This window comes from Amblyomma maculatum, chromosome 1 (genome assembly GCF_055883805.1).
Source record: "Amblyomma maculatum isolate TAMU_Amacu chromosome 1, ASM5588380v1, whole genome shotgun sequence".
In the NCBI taxonomy this organism is placed as follows: domain Eukaryota; kingdom Metazoa; phylum Arthropoda; class Arachnida; order Ixodida; family Ixodidae; genus Amblyomma; species Amblyomma maculatum.
In genome coordinates, this window is record NC_139344.1 from 63,523,844 (window position 1) to 63,543,039 (window position 19,196).

Here is a 19,196-nt window from a genome sequence, read left to right on the forward strand (position 1 = left end):
CTTCTTTAAAACGTTTCAGCAGTATGCGGCTCAGTTTTTGCTCTGTGTAATCACTGAAGCTTATGAACGTAATACTGTCCCATTGTCTTTCTCTACATCGCACATTGTTCTAATACCCAAGACAGATGATCCGGAGAAACGTCTGTTGGTGGGGTCATATCGACCGATTAGCCTCACCAATGTTGACTACAAGGTGTACATGAAGGTTTTAGCAAAACGACTGCAAAGCGTAATAAAGCAATTGGTTGGGTCTCATCAAACGTGCGGCATCAAGGGTCGATCCATTGCCACGAATATACATGTCGCAAGAACCGTACTAGAATGTGTTGATGCACTCGGTGGTCAGATAGCCATGATGCAGTTAGATTTGGCGAAAGCCTTTGACCGTGTTTCTCACGAAATTCTGTTTTCCATTTTGGAGCATTCTAACCTTGGTGACGTCATAGTGGAGGGTGTTAAAATGGCGTATGCGAACTGCACGACCCGTATTATAGTGAATGGTGAACTGACTGACAGCATCGCAGTACGTTCATCGGTAAGGCAGGGCTGCCCACTCTCACCCCTGCTGTTTGCACTGTATTTAGAGCCACTTTGCTTGGCTATCATTGATAGCGATCGCATTTTAGGGTTCAAGCTGCAATCAGCACACGTGAAAATGCTAGCATATGCCGATGACATAGCAGTGTTTTGTGCAACTAGAAAGAGCATTTGTGAAGCCACGAGTGTCGTCCAAACATTTTGTGATCAAACGGGATGTAAGATCAATTGGGAGAAAAGCTCTGGGTTTTGGCACGGTGATTGGGACGTGACACCTGATTTCTTCTGTAAGCTGCGATGGTCTGCTCTCCCAACACGATATCTAGGCGTGCCTTTAGAATGTTATCAAGATCCCAACGTGCACTGGATGGAAGAAACATCCAGAGCGAAAGAAAAAGCGGATGCCTGGCAAGGAAGGCAACTCTCAATATTTTCGCGCGCTTCTATTTGCAATGTTTTTCTTATTTCGAGGCTGTGGTACCTCATGAATGTGTTGTGTGTCTCACGAACCTCAATTCAGAAAATGCACCGCGTTTTTGCTGTTTTTATTTGGGCATCCACATGGGAAAAAACCGCCCGGACGAATTTGTTTATTTCTGTTAAAAGGGGCGGGCTTGGCCTTGCACATCTGTTCTTGCGTCAGGTGGTTCCGCGATTTATATTCCTCCGTGATCAAAAAGATACCTTTTTAAGAACCGTGATGCAAGTGCGATTACAGAGGCTGCTCCCTGAATGGATTGTGTCATGTGAAAACATGCCTGGTACTGTGACTGGCTACCTGCGCGAGGTTGTTTTTTCGTGCAAGTTGCTTGAAGTGCGGTTTTCTTTTGATTACCTTTACAACGTTCCTAGAAAAAAACTGTATAAAGATCTCATTGACGTGATGCTGCCGGTGCCTTTTTACCGGGCATTACACTGTGGAGGCCCAGGGCAGGACGTTTTGAAAAGAGTTAAGAAGATGCCCGTGAGGCCATCAGCTAAAACATTCCTTTTCAAACTTCACTCTAATACGCTCCCTGTTAAAACCTGGCTGAATGAAAAAGGTATCTTCGTCCCATGGACAACAAATTGCCTGTTGTGCAAAAAACCGGAAACAATTGAACACGTTTTCTTACAGTGTTGGGATGCTGTATTTCTATGGGACGTCCTCCAAAGGACAATTAAAAAGGAGCTTCCATTAACTCCTTACGGTATAAGATTTCTACCAGTGCAGAACGATGATGCACCTTATGATTTAATTATGCTTCTTGGCCTCCATAGTTTGTGGAAAACACGAATGCAGGTGCGTCATGCAGATATAGATACACGATCTTCGCGTGAAAACTTTATTGAAAGTGCTGTTTATATACGTGAAACTTTCATGAGGCAGCAGGATCCGCCACAATGGCATTGTCTCTTTGATGAGTTAGTGCACTTGAAAAGATTTTAGCCACTTACGCGTTAGCTCAAGTGTAGTTGACGTTTTTTATCATGTGTATTTTTGTTTTGTGTTTCACGGCACTAAAGAAAAAAAAAAAAAAAGGGGTATAGCTCAGTGGTAGAGCATTCGACTGCAGATCGAGAGGTCCCCGTTTCAAACCCGGGTGCCCCCTTCGCGATTGTTTTATTCTTCTGCTAACGCTGTTTGTGTTCTTTATAGTAGCAGCTCGAGCCCTTGTTCTATGTGCTGGGGGTATAGCTCAGTGGTAGAGCACTCGACTGCAGATCGAGAGGTCCCCGTTTCAAACCCGGGTGCCCCCTTCGCGATTGTTTTATTCTTCTGCTAACGCTGTTTGTGTTCTTTATAGTAGCAGCTCGAGCCCTTGTTCTATGTGCTGGGGGTATAGCTCAGGGATTCCACTTCCGGCCACCGAGCGTGACGGACGTGATTCTCATGGGCTCCCAAGGAGCGGATTCAGCGGCCCAGCTGGGCCGTGGTATCAGGAGCACGGAAAGGCCTACCAAGGATTATGAACTGGTTCTACCGCATCTGCCTACAGGTTCGAGTGTTTTACATACTGTTTTTTTGCATGGCGACATAAAAGCCAGGCCGTACCGGGTGGAGCACTTTCGAGACTCCCTCGCTCGTCTTTCACTGCTGCCGGAAGTGGTTGCCCTCGGGGCATACCAAATGAATCACGTGTGGGCGGTAACGTTTAAAGGTGAAGAGGCGAAAGCGAAGATTTTGGAAGCCCAAGCTATTGAAGTGAAGGAGCACCGCTGCGTGGTCATTGACCCCTGTAACCAAGGCATCAGGTTGAAGCTTTTCTGGCTGCTTCACGGCGTGCAAGACGATGACGTGCGAGCGGCGTTGGCAGCTTTTGGAAAAGTTACGGAAATTTCAAGAGACAAGTGGAGAGTGCAAGGTTGTGTCGACGAGGCTTCAACGACACGAACGGTCACGCTGAAGCTCAAAGTGGGCGTTACCATCGAGGACCTGCCGCATCAGCTTCGGGTCGCCGAGGACGTCGCACTCGTCCACGTCCCAGGCAGAGCCCCGCTTTGCCTCCGGTGCCGCGGGAAAGGACATATACGTCGTGAGTGTCGTGTGCCGCGCTGCGGGCTGTGTCGTCGCTACGGCCATGACGAGTCGCAGTGTGTGCGCACGTATGCCAACGTTGCAGGCCCCGTGCCGAGTGAAGTGGCAGGCGAGCACTTGATGGACGCAGTGGACGCCGAGGAAGCGAGCAGTGGAATCACTGAGGAGGCAGAACAGAACGGACAGTCCTCTGAGAAGACCCCTGCCCCTAAAGAACACTGTGAATCAGAGTTGATAGTTCCGTTGCCGAATGTCGCTGGGACCGAGACACCCACGAAAGAAAACGGCAATGCCAGTGCAGCAAGCCCAGCGTCGGCTACGCAACACAGTGAGGAACAGGGGGACACTGAAGCTGAGATGCCAGCTGCTTCTACCTTGCCTGTGAAGCGGGTGCACGAAGACAGTGTCAACGAGGAATCAACCCAAGGAGGAGCGGAAAGCGGACAGCCTCCACTGAAGGCAGCCCCCCTTCGCCGGGCGTCCTTCAAGCCAAGGCCAAACGTGCCCCCAGACCGGAGAACTGTGTCACCTGTGCCTCCGCCATAGCGGGGGTACCCTTTCCGGTCGAGACGTTACAAGCCCGGTCCATGATCGGGAGCAGCGCTTGGAACGACGGACGGACTCGCCAAAAAGGAAGAATGGTCATCCCGTGCAACAGATCAACCGCAATGCTGTCTTTCTGCAAAAGCGATGTGAGTGATATATGTTTCGCGATATATAATTTCTTGAGATGGCGACGAATTTAACCACTAGCTTGCGCGTAGCCACGCTAAATGTGAGAGGGCTGTCAACGCGTCGGAGACAACTGCAGCTTAACCGCATTCTGCTGGAAAATGAAATTGATGTGCTAGCAGTTCAAGAGAGCAAAATGGAAAGCGAACAACAAACAGAGAAAATGGCTGAAATATATCGTTCTAGATATAGTGTTTGCGTTTGTCATGCGGTTGGAAGATCGGGGGGATGTGTCATTTTCATTCGAAATTGCATAGAGTGTGTGCAGTCTGTGTTCTCGTGTGAGAGTGGGCGGCTATTGATATGTGATTTCACTTTTTCTGGATTGGACTGGAGAGTGATCTGCGTTTATGCGCCGACTAGAACGTTTGAGCGGGAAGAGTTTTTTCACTATATGAAATCCTTCCTAATACATGAGAGGCGTGTTCTCCTGCTTGGAGACTTCAACTGTGTCTGTAGACCGGAAGATAGAACAACAGACCGTGTCCTTCGTGACAAGAGTGCAGAGTTACTTACTGACATTGTTATTGAGGCAGAGCTTGAAGATGCTGGCTGTATAATGACGCATGAAGGCCAAGCAAAGTTCACGCACTTTCAAGGTAGCTGTCATGCAAGGTTGGACCGAATATATGTTCCCATTGATTGTGTGCCCTTGTGCTCGGAATATGAAACACTTCCCATGAGCTTTAGTGACCACTCCCTCGTAATGATTACTCTAGGCATGAAAAGTAAGGCAACAAAGTTCAATTGGGAGCTATGGAAATTTAATGAAAAACTGCTGCTGGATGAAGAGTTTACCACTAAAGTTAAAGAATATATTAGGCATATGTTACAAAATGACTCTAATTTTATACAAGCATGGGAGCAGTTTAAGTGCGAGATAAAGATAGCTGCTATTGACCGAGCATGCACTCTCCGACGTAAAGAAAGAGAACAAGAAAAAGAACTTCGTAGCACACTTGAATACATGCTTAGCATGGAGAGCGTTAAGCCTGGCTTGTTCGCGCAAGATATAAAAAAGATAAAAACCAAACTTGAGGTGATAGACGAAGAGAAGTATCGCGGTGCGGTGATAAGGGCACGCAGCGAAAAATTGTGGCTCGGAGAGACGCCCACGAAAAGGGCACTTAGTGACGAAAAAAGGTACGCAGTGTCAAAAGAGAGAAAAGAAATCTGCTATCAGAACGTAGTTACCTCGGAAAAAAAAAAACGATTGAACGGGCGTTTGTAGAATTTTACAGCGAATTGTTTAGCCTGAAAACACCGGACATTGAACGCTTCAGAAAAGACTTTCTTTCGCTGATGCCAAGAGTAGAAGACGAAGTGGCGCAGACACTTGAAGCAAGTATTACTTCCGAGGAAATTGAGGCCGCTATCGGGGAATTAAATTCCAATAAGTCACCCGGACCAGATGGTCTTGGTGCTGCCATATACAAGGCCTTTCCAACTGAAATGGCTGTTTTACTGGAAAGAGTTATTAGTGAATGCTACGAAAAGAACGTACCTCCTCCGTCTTTTCGAATATCACACATTGTACTAATCCCCAAAACAGATGACCATGTTAAGCTTCAGTCTGTAGCGTCTTACCGTCCTATAAGTCTAACGAATGTTGACTATAAAATTTACATGAAAGTATTAGGACGACGACTCCAAAGTGTAATTACTTCTCTTGTAGGCCCACATCAGACATGCGGTATAAAAGGAAGGACCATTTTTTACTAACATACACGCAGCAAGGAGTGTACTCGAATGTTGTGACGCGATGCATGACCACGTAGCCATGATGCAATTAGACCTCCACAAAGCATTTGATAAAGTGGTACATGAAATTTTGTTCTCTGTTTTAGAGTATGTCAATGCTGGTTCCGTGATTACAAAGGGCGTGAAAATGGCTTACGAGTGCTGTTCAGCGAGACTGGTCGTGAATAAGCAGTTAACTGATCGTATACCTGTTCAGTCGTCAGTAAGGCAGGGCTGTCCTCTGTCTCCCCTTTTGTTTGCACTTTATCTGGAGCCTTTCTGTCTAAGATTGCTTACAAGGCCAAACATACGCGGTTATAGATTTTTTCAAAGTGAAATTCGGGTTTTGGCATACGCGGACGATATTGCGGTTTTTTGTACTGACCATGAGAGCGTGCAAGAAGTTGTAAAAGAAGCCACTGCCTTTTGCACTGCAAGTGGAAGTGAAATTAGTTGGCCAAAGTGTTTAGGATTTTGGCACGGAAACTGGCAATACGCGCCTGAACTGTTCTCCAGTATGCAATGGACAATAACGCCAGGCAATTACCTTGGTGTGCCACTAAAGCACTACCGTGAAAGCAAGGAATGTTGGGCCGGTGAAGTTGAGCAAGTGAAAACCCAAACAAACAAATGGGGAGGACATAACTTTTCTATGTTCGCAAGAGCTACCGTTTGCAATATGTTCCTAGTTGCAAAAATTTTTTACATGCTGCAAGTGCTATCTATGTCAAGAATCTCTGTTCAAAAACTGCATAGGGTATTTGCCACGTTTGTGTGGGCTTCAACATGGGAGCGTACCTGTCGATGCAATCTTTTTCATACGGTGCATAACGGTGGACTGGGCTTGTGACATTTATACTTAAAGCAGATTGTAACAAGGTTCTTTTTTTTGCGCGAACAAAGCGATGTTTTTCTTAGAACGGTAATCCAAGTGCGATTGCGTGATTCACTGCCGGAATATGTAGTTTCGACTATGTCTACAGGGCCAATGGCTCTAAGTGCTTTTCTTCGCGAAGTTGTCGCGTCCTTCCAAATAGTGAAGGCGAGATTTTCAAATGAGTATATGTGTACTGTTACGCGAAAACGGCTGTACAAAGATTTATTGGAAACCTTTTTACCTGTGCCTCTTTATCGCGCTGTATATGCTTTGGGTCCGGAGCGGGACGTGTTGAAGAGAGTGAAAAGAATGCCCATCAGATCGTCCGCTAAATCTTTCTTTTTTCAATTGCATACCGGCACTCTTCCGGTGAAGCCATGGCTGGAAAGCAAAGGCCTTTTCGTGCCTTGGTCTGCTGACAGTTTAATTTGCAAAAAGCTGGAAACCATAGAGCATATTTTCCTTGATTGTCACGATGCGGTTTTTTTGTGGGACGTGCTGCAACGCACTATTAAAAAGGACTTACCAATAACGCCGTTTGGCATACGCTACCTTCCATGCGGCCAGCCAGGAGAAGTTCCCAGTGATTTATTGATGGTCTTGTGTATGCACAGCATATGGAGAACGCGGATGGATGTTCGCCATGAGCATGTTGTCGTACACCCAGCCCATCAATACTTTGTTGAAAGTGTAATGTACACGCGTGATGTTTTCGGAGGGCAATCTGAACCCCCGGAATGGCTGCCAGTCTTGGACAAGCTCATGTCACCTTATCCATTCTATCACAAGAAACCTGTAAGAAAGTGACTTGTGTTTTTAATTCCATGCGACTTTTCATCGTTCTTTGTAGTTGCCAAGTCGGTAATAAAGAAAAAAAAAAATGGGGGTATAGCTCAGTGGTAGAGCACTCGACTGCAGATCGAGAGGTCCCCGTTTCAAACCCGGGTGCCCCCTTCGCGATTGTTTTATTCTTCTGCTAACGCTGTTTGTGTTCTTTATAGTAGCAGCTCGAGCCCTTGTTCTATGTGCTGGGGGTATAGCTCAGTGGTAGAGCATTCGACTGCAGATCGAGAGGTCCCCGTTTCAAACCCGGGTGCCCCCTTCGCGATTGTTTTATTCTTCTGCTAACGCTGTTTGTGTTCTTTATAGTAGCAGCTCGAGCCCTTGTTCTATGTGCTGGGGGTATAGCTCAGTGGTAGAGCACTCGACTGCAGATCGAGAGGTCCCCGTTTCAAACCCGGGTGCCCCCTTCGCGATTGTTTTATTCTTCTGCTAACGCTGTTTGTGTTCTTTATAGTAGCAGCTCGAGCCCTTGTTCTATGTGCTGGGGGTATAGCTCAGTGGTAGAGCATTCGACTGCAGATCGAGAGGTCCCCGTTTCAAACCCGGGTGCCCCCTTCGCGATTGTTTTATTCTTCTGCTAACGCTGTTTGTGTTCTTTATAGTAGCAGCTCGAGCCCTTGTTCTATGTGCTGGGGGTATAGCTCAGTGGTAGAGAATTCGACTGCAGATCGAGAGGTCCCCGTTTCAAACCCGGGTGCCCCCTTCGCGATTGTTTTATTCTTCTGCTAACGCTGTTTGTGTTCTTTATAGTAGCAGCTCGAGCCCTTGTTCTATGTGCTGGGGGTATAGCTCAGTGGTAGAGCATTCGACTGCAGATCGAGAGGTCCCCGTTTCAAACCCGGGTGCCCCCTTCGCGATTGTTTTATTCTTCTGCTAACGCTGTTTGTGTTCTTTATAGTAGCAGCTCGAGCCCTTGTTCTATGTGCTGGGGGTATAGCTCAGTGGTAGAGCATTCGACTGCAGATCGAGAGGTCCCCGTTTCAAACCCGGGTGCCCCCTTCGCGATTGTTTTATTCTTCTGCTAACGCTGTTTGTGTTCTTTATAGTAGCAGCTCGAGCCCTTGTTCTATGTGCTGGGGGTATAGCTCGGATTCTACTTCCGGCCGCTGAGGCGAACGGACGTGCCATCATGTGCTCCGACGGAGCGGTAACAGCGGCCCAGCTGGGTCGCGGAAACAGGATTGCGGACTTACCGGACCAGGATTATCAAGTCATTTTGCCTCAACTGCCATCAGGTCGGAATGTTTTAAATACTGTTTTTCTGCATGCCGATGTGAGATGTCGGCCGTATCGCGTGGAAGACTTCCGCGATGCGTTGGATAGTCTGGATATGCTCCCCGAGGTGATTGCCTTGGGGGCGTACCAGATGAATCACGTCTGGGCGCTTACATTCAAGAGCGGAGACGGGATGAAGAAAATGTTGGCCCTGCGTGATTTCAAGGTGAAGGAACGACGATGCGTCATCATCGACCCAATGAACCAGGACGTGAGGCTGAAGTTGCACTGGCTTGTCTACGGTGTCCATGACGACGACGTGCGATCTGCCCTGGCACCTTTTGGGAAGGTAACGGACATTTCGAAAGAAAAGTGGCGTGTCAGTGGCGTTGCGGACAAAGCATCAACGACAAGAGTAATTGGGCTCAAGCTGAAATCCGGTGTTTCGGTGGATGACCTCCCGCACCAGCTCCGCGTAGCAGGCGAGTTGGCTCTGGTTGTAGTGCCGGGCAGAGCTCCGCTTTGTCTCCGGTGCCGGACTGCGGGGCACATTAGACGCGAGTGTCGTGTTCCTCGTTGCACCCGATGCAGGCGCTTTGGTCATCGGGAGGACATGTGCTTTAAAACTTACGCGAGTGTTACTGGACCACTGCAACAAGAGGACGCTTCAGACCTCATTATGGATGAAGCCGACGCCGAGGAAGCAGCGAAAGGGCGGCTAGAAGTGTCCACGCGATGCCCTAACGCGTCTTCCGAAAATTCTGAAGGCTCCACGCAGGTCGCAAGCCGTGACACGAAAAGCCAGTCACTTGCTACACAAGTAAAGACGCCTTCGGAGGCTGCTGAGAAGTCCTCCGAGAGCACCTTGTCGGAGGGCCAGCCAGACGAACACACCCAGGATGGCATGCAGTCACCTGAAGTTACGAAGGCTGCGTCTAGTAGTGACCGAAGAGCAGCGTCAGCCGCAGGCAATGGAAGTCAGCGGGAGCCGATGGAATTAACTGTGAACTCAAAAAGAACGCACGGGGACAGCGTGGGAGCAGGAGACGGCCTTGACTACACTAACAACGAGGGACCGCCCCCCAAAGCCGTCATGCCACGGCGACCTAGCTTCAGACCGAAGCCAAACATCTCCCTCGACCGGAATACGGTCGGGACACCGCCCTCGTAGCAAAGAGCGATTGTGAAGTTCGTGCACAAGGAACTGGACAAACCCTTCAAGGTGCTTCGACCGAGAAGCAAGGCCTCTTCGCAGTGGCTACGGGCTCAACCAAAAAAGCAAGTGCACATGCTCAACTGCTTCCCAGACTGCCGTGGTAAGCGCTGTGCGGTCCTTTTGTTTTGCAATTAAATGGCAGTAAACCTCCAGTCTGCGTTACGTATAGCCACCTTAAACGTTCGCGGAATGACAGCGAGGCGGCGGCAATATCAAGTTAGTCGGCTATTTCTTGAAAACGAATTGGACTTGGTCGCTATACAAGAAACGAAGGTAGAAAGTGAAGAACAAACGGACCGCATGGTGCAACCATTCAGAGATAGGTACAATGTATGTGTGTGTCATGCTGTTGGCAATTCGGCAGGATGTGTTATTTTTATTCGCAACAGTCTGGGCATTGTCGAGGAGGCAGTCACAGTGTGCCCTTCTGGACGCCTGATTGTTGTTGACTTTTCCTTCTCTAATTTGAAATGGCGTATGATATGCGTCTATGCACCTAATAAGGAAGGGGAGCGTAGGTTGTTCTTCGAGCAGCTCGAACAGCATTTGAAGGGTGAAAGATGTGTTGTTATGGTGGGTGACTTCAATTGTGTATGTATGCCTGAAGATCGCGTAAAACTTCAGCCTGTGAAGGACCCCAGCGCACACTTATTAAGGACGTTAACCACAGAGTATCATCTAGAAGATGTTGGTTGGCTTCTGTCACCTAATGGACAATGCCAGTACACCCATTTCCAAAGAGAAAGCCATGCGAGGCTAGATCGTGCATACATTTCCCTAGAACTCGCGCCTCTGTGCCGAAGTTATGAAGTTAAGCACGTGTCTTTTACAGATCACAGCCTAGTAGTTTTTTGCATAGGAGCAAAGGAAAATAAATCTAAATTTAACTGGGAGCTTTGGAAATTTAATTCTAAACTTTTGGATGATGAGAGCTATGTGAACGAAGTAAAGGAAATGTTCAACGCACTGTTTGCGACGAAATCAGGGGACTGGATGAGGGAGTGGGAAAGTTTTAAGAACAATATAAAAATGAAAGCAATAGAAAGAGCAACCATTTTACGACATGTCAGTAAAGAGAACGAGCAAGATCTGCACCGTCAACTCAACTTGTTGCTGAACCTAGATAGCGGGACGCCTGGATTGTGGTCGAAGCAGATTAAAGAAGTTAAGAATAAACTTGAGCTTATCGATGAAGAAAGATATAGGGGAGCTATTGTGCGAGCACGAGCAGAGCGATTATGGTTTGGCGAGACACCGAACAAGCGCTCACTCGGTGACGAGAAAAGATACGTGGAAAAAAACAAAATTAAAAAGATACTTCACCATAACGAAGTTGCAACAGAATGCGAGGTTATCAAAGAAGCGTTTGCAGAGTACTATAGTGAGCTACTTGGGCGGGCTAAGCAAAGGAAAGAACAATTCGAAAGTCAGTTTTTGCAGACCATGCCCAGGCTTGAGGATGAAGTTAAAGCCAGGCTTGAGCAACCAATCAGTGTACTTGAAATTGAGCAGGCTATAGAAGAAATAAGCGCTGGAAAATCACCCGGTCCTGACGGATTAGGGGCTGCTTTTTACAAGAAATTCAAATCAGAAGCCAGCAGGGCATTGTACTGCGTAATAAAGGAAGCATACCATGTTAAACAAATGCCGCCATCTTTCAAAGCTTCACATATTGTCTTAATTCCTAAATCAGATGACGCAGTCAAACTTCTATCGGTGGAGTCCTATCGGCCTATAAGCCTCACAAATGTGGATTATAAATTGTTTATGAAAGTGTTGGCAAGGAGGGTGCAAGGTGTCATTAAACAGTTGGTAGGTCCACACCAAACGTGCGGCATTAAGGGCCGCACTATCTGTACGAATGTACACACAGCAAGATGCGTTTTAGAGTGTTGTGATGCAGACGGAAGACATGTAGCAATGATGCAGCTTGACTTGTCAAAAGCATTTGACAACGTTTCACATGACGTCCTTTTCACCATTTTAGAGCATGTAAATATCGGAAGTGTTATCGTAGATGGAGTCAAAATGGCATACGCTGGGTGCTCTACCCGTATTATTGTAAATAAAAGTCTTACTGACGCAATAGCCGTGCGATCGTCAGTGAGGCAAGGATGTCCATTGTCCCCTCTTCTATTTGCCTTGTATCTAGAGCCCTTTTGTTTAAGCCTGATTAATAATGAAAGAATCCGTGGATTCAAGCTACAAGCATCTGAAGTGAAAGTACTTGCGTACGCGGATGATATAGCCATTTTCTGTGTGAACCGACAAAGCGTAAGTGAGGCAGTCGAGGTTGCTGGCGGTTTTTGCACCGCAACTGGCTGTGAGATTAACTGGGAAAAATCGGCTGGCTTTTGGCATGGTAACTGGTACGAAAGACCGGAAACGTTTGCAAACATGCGATGGACATCGTTGCCTACGAAGTATCTGGGTATGCCACTTGATAGCTATCAAGATAGCGAACAGTACTGGCGTCAAGAGACAGAAAGGGTCAGGGAAAAGGCGCAAGGCTGGCAAGGCCGTAATTTGTCCATGTTTGCCCGCGCGACTGTCTGCAATCTTTTTTTGATATCCAAGGTGTGGTTCGTACTCCAATTTTTGTTCATGAAACGCACAAATCTGCAATAAATTCACAGAGTGTTCGCGGTTTTCATTTGGGGGGCAAGTTGGGAACGTACTAGTAGGACGAATTTGTTTCATTCTGTTTGTAATGGTGGATTAGGCCTGTCTCACCTGTTTTTAAGACAAATTGTGTCGCGATTTATTTTTCTGCGGGACCAGAAAGACTACTTTTTGCGCACAGTAATGCAAGTGCACTTAAGCAATGCCTTACCTGGATTTATTGTTTCATCATGCAATGACGGTGGACGCGCAGTAACTGGGTTTTGGCGAGAAGTTGTACTTGCAGTACAAATCTTAAAGGCTCGATTTTCCCTTGAGTACTTAAGTTCAGTGCAAAGGAAAAAACTGTACAGAGACCTACTGGATACAATGTTGCCAACACCCAGGTACCGAACAATATACTGTGGAGGCCCAGGAAATGATGTTTTAAAGAGAGTTAAAAAGATGAATATTAAGCCCAGCATTAAAACCTTCTTCTTTAAACTTCATACAGGCACGCTCCCAGTTAAGACTTGGTTAGAGGAAAAGGGAATATTCGTTCCATGGACAACTAACTGTATATTATGCAAGAAACCAGAAACAATAGATCATGTATTTATTGATTGCTGGGATCCAGTCTTCTACTGGGACATCTTGCAAAGGACTCTAAAGAAAGACCTACCAATAACACCGTACGGAATCCGTTTTCTACCAATTGAAAACGATGGAGACATTCCTTATGATCTAATCATGGTTCTGGGGCTCCACAGCATATGGCGAACAAGGATGGCTGTTAGGCACGCCGATGTAAACGTCCGTCCAGTCAGGGAGAATTTCATTGAAAGCATTTTGTACTTACGAGATGTTTACCGTACATTGCCAGAACCTCCAGACTGGATTGGCGTCCTAGATGAACTTGTTCATTTTAAGAAGTTTTAAGCATTCACGCTGACCACGGCATGGTCACCGTGTTTTATCTGTATATATTTGCAGTGTATTTGTCAAAGCAGGCAATAAAAAAAAAAAAAAAAAAAACTGGGGGTATAGCTCAGTGGTAGAGCATTCGACTGCAGATCGAGAGGTCCCCGTTTCAAACCCGGGTGCCCCCTTCGCGATTGTTTTATTCTTCTGCTAACGCTGTTTGTGTTCTTTATAGTAGCAGCTCGAGCCCTTGTTCTATGTGCTGGGGGTATAGCTCAGTCTGCAGTTGGACTTGGAGAAAGCTTTTGATTGTGTGGCGCATGCTATTCTGTTCAGTATATTAGACCATGTTAATGTCGGCTCTGTTATTCGAGAGGGAGTGGCCTTGGCGTACCGTAACTGCACTACGAGATTAATTGTCAATAAGTCACTGGGGGCCCCCATCAACGTACGACGTTCGGTGCGCCAAGGTTGCCCCCTCAGCCCTCTTTTGTTCGGCATTTATATTGAAACATTGTGTTTAAGCATCCTACAAAACAATGGCATTGATGGTTTTCGACTGCAGGAGTCAGAAGTCAAATTGCTCTCTTACGCAGACGACGTTGCGGTTTTTTGTGTGAATAAGGAGAGTATAAAGAGGACAGTGGAGGTGGTAAAACATTTTAGCAAAGTCACAGGGAGTAAAGTTAACTGGGGTAAGTGCCTGGGATTTTGGCACGGAGACTGGCAGCTGACCCCCGACACTTTCGCTAATGTGCCGTGGGTTACAACGCCTGCAAAGTACTTGGGTGTGCCCTTGGAATTTTACAAGGAAAGCGAGCCTTACTGGCTAGAGCAGGTCAGAGAAACTCGTGAAAAAGCGGAGAAATGGAAAAGCGCTCAATTATCAATATTTGCAAGAGCCGCAGTTTGCAACCTGTTTTTAATTAGTAAGTTATGGTATGTAATGCAAGTGTTGCATTGCTCCCGTGTAAATGTGCAAAAATTGCATCGAGTTTTTGCGGTGTTTGTTTGGGCCTCGAGTTGGGAGAGGTGCAGTCGGACAAATTTGTTCCGGCAGGTGAAGCATGGAGGGCTTGGTCTGGGTCATTTGTTTGTGCGACAGATTGTCAACCGGTTTATGTTTTTTAGGGATGCCAGTGATCCATTCCTGCGCACAGTGTGTCAACAAAGACTTGGTCGAGCGTTGCCTGATTTCGTAGTTTATACGCAATGTATGCCGGGATCTCTTTTTGGATTCTTTAGGGAAATTGTTTTGAGCGTGAAATTCTTAAGCGCACGTTTTTCGAAAGAGTATTTAAGTAATGTTAACAGGAGAACATTATACAAGGATGTTTGTGAAGTGGTGTTCCCGGTGCCCTTGTACCGAGCTTTATACTATGGAGGCACAGGAAGTAATGTATTAAAACGCGTAAAGAAAATGCAAGTTGCTACGGGAGCTAAAACTTTTTTCTTTATGCTACATACCGGTACTTTGAGTGTAAAATCATTTATGGAGGAAAAGGGTATTTTCCTACCGTGGGGGGCCCAATGTCTCATCTGCAAACAGCCAGAGACAATAGATCACGTGTTTTTGCATTGCTCGGAGGGGGTATATTTGTGGGATGTTCTGCAAAGGACAATTAAAAAACAGTTGCCACTTGATTCCCATGGCATTAGGTATTTGCCATTGGATAACCACGATGATATGCCGTTAGACCAGGTTATGTTAATGTGCCTCCACAGTATATGGCGCGCACGAATGGCTGGTTATCACTGCGATCCAGATGCACGGCCAGCCCGCATGTATTTCCGTGAAAGTGTGCAGCGATGGCTCGACGTGCTTAAATTGCAACCATGTGCTCCTGAGTGGCTGTCAAAGCTGGAACCTTTGACGGTGCTCAAGGAATTTTAAAATGACAATGCCTGCCCCTCAGTGGGGGATAGGCAACGCGAACTAGCTTTGTGTACATATATTATTCCTTTGTTCCTGTTGTTTTTGTTTTCCAGTGCGTTGTATTTGTGTCAAAGTCAGGCAATAAAGAAAAAAAAAAAAAAAAGGGGTATAGCTCAGTGGTAGAGCATTCGACTGCAGATCGAGAGGTCCCCGTTTCAAACCCGGGTGCCCCCTTCGCGATTGTTTTATTCTTCTGCTAACGCTGTTTGTGTTCTTTATAGTAGCAGCTCGAGCCCTTGTTCTATGTGCTGGGGGTATAGCTCAGTGGTAGAGCATTCGACTGCAGATCGAAAGGTCCCCGTTTCAAACCCGGGTGCCCCCTTCGCGATTGTTTTATTCTTCTGCTAACGCTGTTTGTGTTCTTTATAGTAGCAGCTCGAGCCCTTGTTCTATGTGCTGGGGGTATAGCTCAGTGGTAGAGCATTCGACTGCAGATCGAAAGGTCCCCGTTTCAAACCCGGGTGCCCCCTTCGCGATTGTTTTATTCTTCTGCTAACGCTGTTTGTGCTCTTTATAGTAGCAGCTCGAGCCCTTGTTCTATGTGCTGGGGGTATAGCTCAGTGGTAGAGCATTCGACTGCAGATCGAAAGGTCCCCGTTTCAAACCCGGGTGCCCCCTTCGCGATTGTTTTATTCTTCTGCTAACGCTGTTTGTGTTCTTTATAGTAGCAGCTCGAGCCCTTGCCCTACGTGCTGGGGGTATAGCTCAGAGGTAGAGCATTCGACTGCAGATCGAAAGGTCCCCGTTTCAAACCCGGGTGCCCCCTTCGCGATTGTTTTATTCTTCTGCTAACGCTGTTTGTGCTCTTTATAGTAGCAGCTCGAGCCCTTGTTCTATGTGCTGGGGGTATAGCTCAGTGGTAGAGCATTCGACTGCAGATCGAAAGGTCCCCGTTTCAAACCCGGGTGCCCCCTTCGCGATTGTTTTATTCTTCTGCTAACGCTGTTTGTGTTCTTTATAGTAGCAGCTCGAGCCCTTGTTCTATGTGCTGGGGGTATAGCTCATCTGATACTGTCTCGATTACTGAACGTGCAATATGGATGTGTGTTTGAATACTGCGCCCTCTGATACCACACACCTGATGCGAACCTATCAAGTCCATGATAACCAGCTGCAAACGAGAACAAAGGACCTTGGCAAAAATGTTGTAATCTACATTACAAAGGGAAATCGGACGATATCCTTCAACAGTTTTCAACCGATTAGTATCTTTGCTTTTGGGAATCAATATTGTGTGGCCTGAATAGAAAGTGGGTGGCAGGAAACCCACATCATAAGATGCTTGGAATACTTCCATCAAAACAGGCGTTAGGCAAGGCGAAAATGTTTTATAAAATTCGCTAGTAATACCATCTGGGCCAGGAGTATCAGATGAGACAGGCCAAGTAGCTCTGATTCAAATTGACCTGGCGAAGGCGTTTGATAAAGTTCGGCACAATTTCTTGTTCGCGGTCTTGGAGAATGCAAACATTGGTGTCGTTTTGCTGAAAGGTATATGGCTGTGCTATATGAACTCGTATACAAGACTAATTGTTAATCAGGAGCTAACGAAACCAATACCACTGGAATAATCTGTTCGTCAAGGATGTCCACTGTCTCCACTGTTGTTTGGCTTATATCTGGAACCCCTCTGTCTCAGTATAATTAACAGTGCAGCCATCCGTGGTTTCTCTCTGGCTCAATGTGAAGTTAAGATTCTAGCTTACGCGGACGATATCGCCATCTTTTGTTCTGACAAAAAGAGTGTACTTGAGGCTTTACACTTGACTGAACAGTTCTGCGATGTATCAGGCGCGGCCCTTAATTTAGATAAATCCAAAGGTTTTTGGTTGGGACACTGGGGCACTAGACCAAGCCAGTTTGGAGGCATATGCTGGGACTGTAGTCCTCTTCAGTACCTAGGGATTCCGCTGCACCAAGTTCGTAACAGCGCAGCCTACTGGGATTCACAAATCGTACCTATGCGGCGACAAACGCAGGCTTGGATGGGTAGGGAACACTCAGTGTTTGCTAGGGCACAGGTCTGTAACATATTTTTGTTTGCAAAGCTTGCGTATGTCCTCCAAGTCCTGCATTGTGCGAGGAGGAAAGTACAAGTTATACACAGAATATTTGCAACATTTGTGTGGCGCTCTCAATGGGAGCCCATGCGGCGTGACAACTTGTTTCTTCCCTTAGAGTCTGGTGGAGTGGGCCTTGTTCACTTGTTTGTGCATCAACTTGTTTCCCGTTTTTTTCTTTTTAAAATCGGCAAACCATCCGTTTCTTGTAACTGTGCTCATTAGGGGTCTTAGTCCACATTTGCCTTACTTATTCGCACCAACTGGGCAGGCTCGTGAGGGGCGTTTATGGGGATTCCTTAAGGAGGTTGCCGACACTTTCAATTTTCTCACTGTGCGTTTCTCTGTAGATTACCTGTATAGCCTCTCGAGAAAGCAGATGACTCAGGCTCTCACTGAGTTTTTGTTCCCTACACCGTTGTATCGGCAGCCTTATCTGGGGTTTTTGGACACCACTGTTCTAAAGCGTGTTAGGAAAATGTGCATTCAGGCAGCTGCAAAAACGTTCTTTCTCAAATTACATACAGCGACGTTGCCTGTCAAGACATTTCTTCACAATAAGGAGATGTTTGTGCCCTGGTCGGTAAATTGTCGTCTCTGTAACGTGCCTGAGACAATTGATCATTGCTTTATTCTGTGCCGTGATGCTATGTTCTTTTGGGACATACTACAAAGAACTCTTAAAAAGGACATTGAAATTACGCCTTATACAATTAGATTTTTGCCTCCTGACAAAAACTCTGTCGTGCCTTACGATCTATTTGTGTTGATGGGACTGTTCAGCCTTTGGAAAAGCCGCATGATCGACAGGCATGCAGAGCCACCAAGATCGTCCAAATCCGTGTTTCGGGAGCAGTGTGCTTTGGTGAGAAGTGTATATGCTGCACGTCAAGAACCTCCAAACTGGATGCCGTATCTAGACGCATGTGTATGTCTCCCAGACTTTTGATGTTCTGATGATTGTGCATTGTCGGGCTGGGGATATGACGGGCTCGTATTAAGCAGCCCGGTAACTTTAGATATGGACATGTTTAAGTAAGTGGAGTTGTTCCTTTTTATGGAAGTTTTTTCATGCAATAAAGAAAAAAAGCTGGGGGTATAGCTCAGTGGTAGAGCATTCGACTGCAGATCGAGAGGTCCCCGGTTCAAACCCGGGTGCCCCCTTTGCGATTGTTTTATTCTTCTGCTAACGCTGTTTGTGTTCTTTATAGTAGCATCTCGAGCCCTTGCTCTACGTGCTGGGGGTATAGCTCAGTGGTAGAGCATTCGACTGCAGATCGAGAGGTCCCCGGTTCAAACCCGGGTGCCCCCTTCGCGATTGTTTTATTCTTCTGCTAACGCTGTTTGTGTTCTTTATAGTAGCATCTCGAGCCCTTGCTCTACGTGCTGGGGGTATAGCTCAGTGGTAGAGCATTCGACTGCAGATCGAGAGGTCCCCGGTTCAAACCCGGGTGCCCCCTTCGCGATTGTTTTATTCTTCTGCTAACGCTGTTTGTGTTCTTTATAGTAGCATCTCGAGCCCTTGCTCTACGTGCTGGGGGTATAGCTCAGTGGTAGAGCATTCGACTGCAGATCGAGAGGTCCCCGGTTCAAACCCGGGTGCCCCCTTCGCGATTGTTTTATTCTTCTACTAGCGCTGTTTTTTTGTTCTTTATAGGAGCAGCTCGAGCCCTTGCTCTAAGTGCTGGGGGTATAGCTCAGTGGTAGAGCATTCGACTGCAGATCGAGAGGTCCCCGGTTCAAACCCGGGTGCCCTCTTCGCGATTGTTTTATTCTTCAGCTAACGCTGTTTGTGTTCTTTATAGTAGCAGCTCGAGCCCTTGCCCTACGTGCTGGGGGTATAGCTCAGACATTCTACTTCCGGCCACCTGCGTGTACGGACGGTGAATCATGAGCTCCGGCGGAGCGGCGATTGCGGCCCAGGCTGGCCGCGGTAACAGGCTTAACGCAAACGATGATAAGGAATATCAGCTCATTTTGCCGCATCTGCCCACCGGACG

At 46.9% G+C, this 19,196-nt stretch overlaps 2 protein-coding genes, 21 non-coding genes and 1 pseudogene across 23 annotated transcripts; all 24 read left to right on the forward strand.

Annotated features, from left to right (window-relative positions):
- The first annotated feature begins 2,057 nt into the window (after positions 1-2,057).
- On the forward strand, positions 2,058-2,129 carry TRNAC-GCA (transfer RNA cysteine (anticodon GCA)). The gene has a single exon. It is a non-coding gene; the product is annotated as a tRNA-Cys (tRNA).
- A 76-nt stretch (positions 2,130-2,205) lies between these two features.
- TRNAC-GCA (transfer RNA cysteine (anticodon GCA)) lies at positions 2,206-2,277 on the forward strand. The gene has a single exon. It is a non-coding gene; the product is annotated as a tRNA-Cys (tRNA).
- Positions 2,278-7,286: 5,009 nt separating this feature from the next.
- On the forward strand, positions 7,287-7,358 carry TRNAC-GCA (transfer RNA cysteine (anticodon GCA)). The gene has a single exon. It is a non-coding gene; the product is annotated as a tRNA-Cys (tRNA).
- Positions 7,359-7,434: 76 nt separating this feature from the next.
- Positions 7,435-7,506, forward strand: TRNAC-GCA (transfer RNA cysteine (anticodon GCA)). The gene has a single exon. It is a non-coding gene; the product is annotated as a tRNA-Cys (tRNA).
- A 76-nt stretch (positions 7,507-7,582) lies between these two features.
- On the forward strand, positions 7,583-7,654 carry TRNAC-GCA (transfer RNA cysteine (anticodon GCA)). Its single transcript has one exon. It is a non-coding gene; the product is annotated as a tRNA-Cys (tRNA).
- Positions 7,655-7,730: 76 nt separating this feature from the next.
- Positions 7,731-7,802, forward strand: TRNAC-GCA (transfer RNA cysteine (anticodon GCA)). Its single transcript has one exon. It is a non-coding gene; the product is annotated as a tRNA-Cys (tRNA).
- A 76-nt stretch (positions 7,803-7,878) lies between these two features.
- Positions 7,879-7,950, forward strand: TRNAC-GCA (transfer RNA cysteine (anticodon GCA)). The gene has a single exon. It is a non-coding gene; the product is annotated as a tRNA-Cys (tRNA).
- Positions 7,951-8,026: 76 nt separating this feature from the next.
- TRNAC-GCA (transfer RNA cysteine (anticodon GCA)) lies at positions 8,027-8,098 on the forward strand. Its single transcript has one exon. It is a non-coding gene; the product is annotated as a tRNA-Cys (tRNA).
- A 76-nt stretch (positions 8,099-8,174) lies between these two features.
- Positions 8,175-8,246, forward strand: TRNAC-GCA (transfer RNA cysteine (anticodon GCA)). Its single transcript has one exon. It is a non-coding gene; the product is annotated as a tRNA-Cys (tRNA).
- A 116-nt stretch (positions 8,247-8,362) lies between these two features.
- On the forward strand, positions 8,363-9,633 carry LOC146202614 (uncharacterized). Its single transcript, XM_084601712.1, has one exon. It carries the CDS (start codon positions 8,377-8,379, stop codon positions 9,631-9,633), a length of 1,257 nt encoding a protein of 418 aa, XP_084457838.1. The 5' UTR covers positions 8,363-8,376.
- Positions 9,634-12,306: 2,673 nt separating this feature from the next.
- LOC146202615 (uncharacterized) lies at positions 12,307-13,294 on the forward strand. The gene has a single exon (XM_084588242.1). The coding sequence runs from the start codon at positions 12,484-12,486 to the stop codon at positions 13,216-13,218; it is 735 nt and encodes a 244-aa protein (XP_084444368.1). The 5' UTR covers positions 12,307-12,483; the 3' UTR covers positions 13,219-13,294.
- Positions 13,295-13,316: 22 nt separating this feature from the next.
- On the forward strand, positions 13,317-13,388 carry TRNAC-GCA (transfer RNA cysteine (anticodon GCA)). The gene has a single exon. It is a non-coding gene; the product is annotated as a tRNA-Cys (tRNA).
- A 1,850-nt stretch (positions 13,389-15,238) lies between these two features.
- On the forward strand, positions 15,239-15,310 carry TRNAC-GCA (transfer RNA cysteine (anticodon GCA)). The gene has a single exon. It is a non-coding gene; the product is annotated as a tRNA-Cys (tRNA).
- Positions 15,311-15,386: 76 nt separating this feature from the next.
- TRNAC-GCA (transfer RNA cysteine (anticodon GCA)) lies at positions 15,387-15,458 on the forward strand. Its single transcript has one exon. It is a non-coding gene; the product is annotated as a tRNA-Cys (tRNA).
- A 76-nt stretch (positions 15,459-15,534) lies between these two features.
- On the forward strand, positions 15,535-15,606 carry TRNAC-GCA (transfer RNA cysteine (anticodon GCA)). The gene has a single exon. It is a non-coding gene; the product is annotated as a tRNA-Cys (tRNA).
- Positions 15,607-15,682: 76 nt separating this feature from the next.
- Positions 15,683-15,754, forward strand: TRNAC-GCA (transfer RNA cysteine (anticodon GCA)). Its single transcript has one exon. It is a non-coding gene; the product is annotated as a tRNA-Cys (tRNA).
- Positions 15,755-15,830: 76 nt separating this feature from the next.
- On the forward strand, positions 15,831-15,902 carry TRNAC-GCA (transfer RNA cysteine (anticodon GCA)). Its single transcript has one exon. It is a non-coding gene; the product is annotated as a tRNA-Cys (tRNA).
- A 76-nt stretch (positions 15,903-15,978) lies between these two features.
- On the forward strand, positions 15,979-16,050 carry TRNAC-GCA (transfer RNA cysteine (anticodon GCA)). Its single transcript has one exon. It is a non-coding gene; the product is annotated as a tRNA-Cys (tRNA).
- A 228-nt stretch (positions 16,051-16,278) lies between these two features.
- Positions 16,279-18,145, forward strand: LOC146202623 (uncharacterized; annotated as a pseudogene).
- A 143-nt stretch (positions 18,146-18,288) lies between these two features.
- Positions 18,289-18,360, forward strand: TRNAC-GCA (transfer RNA cysteine (anticodon GCA)). The gene has a single exon. It is a non-coding gene; the product is annotated as a tRNA-Cys (tRNA).
- Positions 18,361-18,436: 76 nt separating this feature from the next.
- On the forward strand, positions 18,437-18,508 carry TRNAC-GCA (transfer RNA cysteine (anticodon GCA)). Its single transcript has one exon. It is a non-coding gene; the product is annotated as a tRNA-Cys (tRNA).
- A 76-nt stretch (positions 18,509-18,584) lies between these two features.
- TRNAC-GCA (transfer RNA cysteine (anticodon GCA)) lies at positions 18,585-18,656 on the forward strand. The gene has a single exon. It is a non-coding gene; the product is annotated as a tRNA-Cys (tRNA).
- Positions 18,657-18,732: 76 nt separating this feature from the next.
- On the forward strand, positions 18,733-18,804 carry TRNAC-GCA (transfer RNA cysteine (anticodon GCA)). Its single transcript has one exon. It is a non-coding gene; the product is annotated as a tRNA-Cys (tRNA).
- A 78-nt stretch (positions 18,805-18,882) lies between these two features.
- TRNAC-GCA (transfer RNA cysteine (anticodon GCA)) lies at positions 18,883-18,954 on the forward strand. Its single transcript has one exon. It is a non-coding gene; the product is annotated as a tRNA-Cys (tRNA).
- The last annotated feature ends 242 nt before the right edge of the window (positions 18,955-19,196 follow it).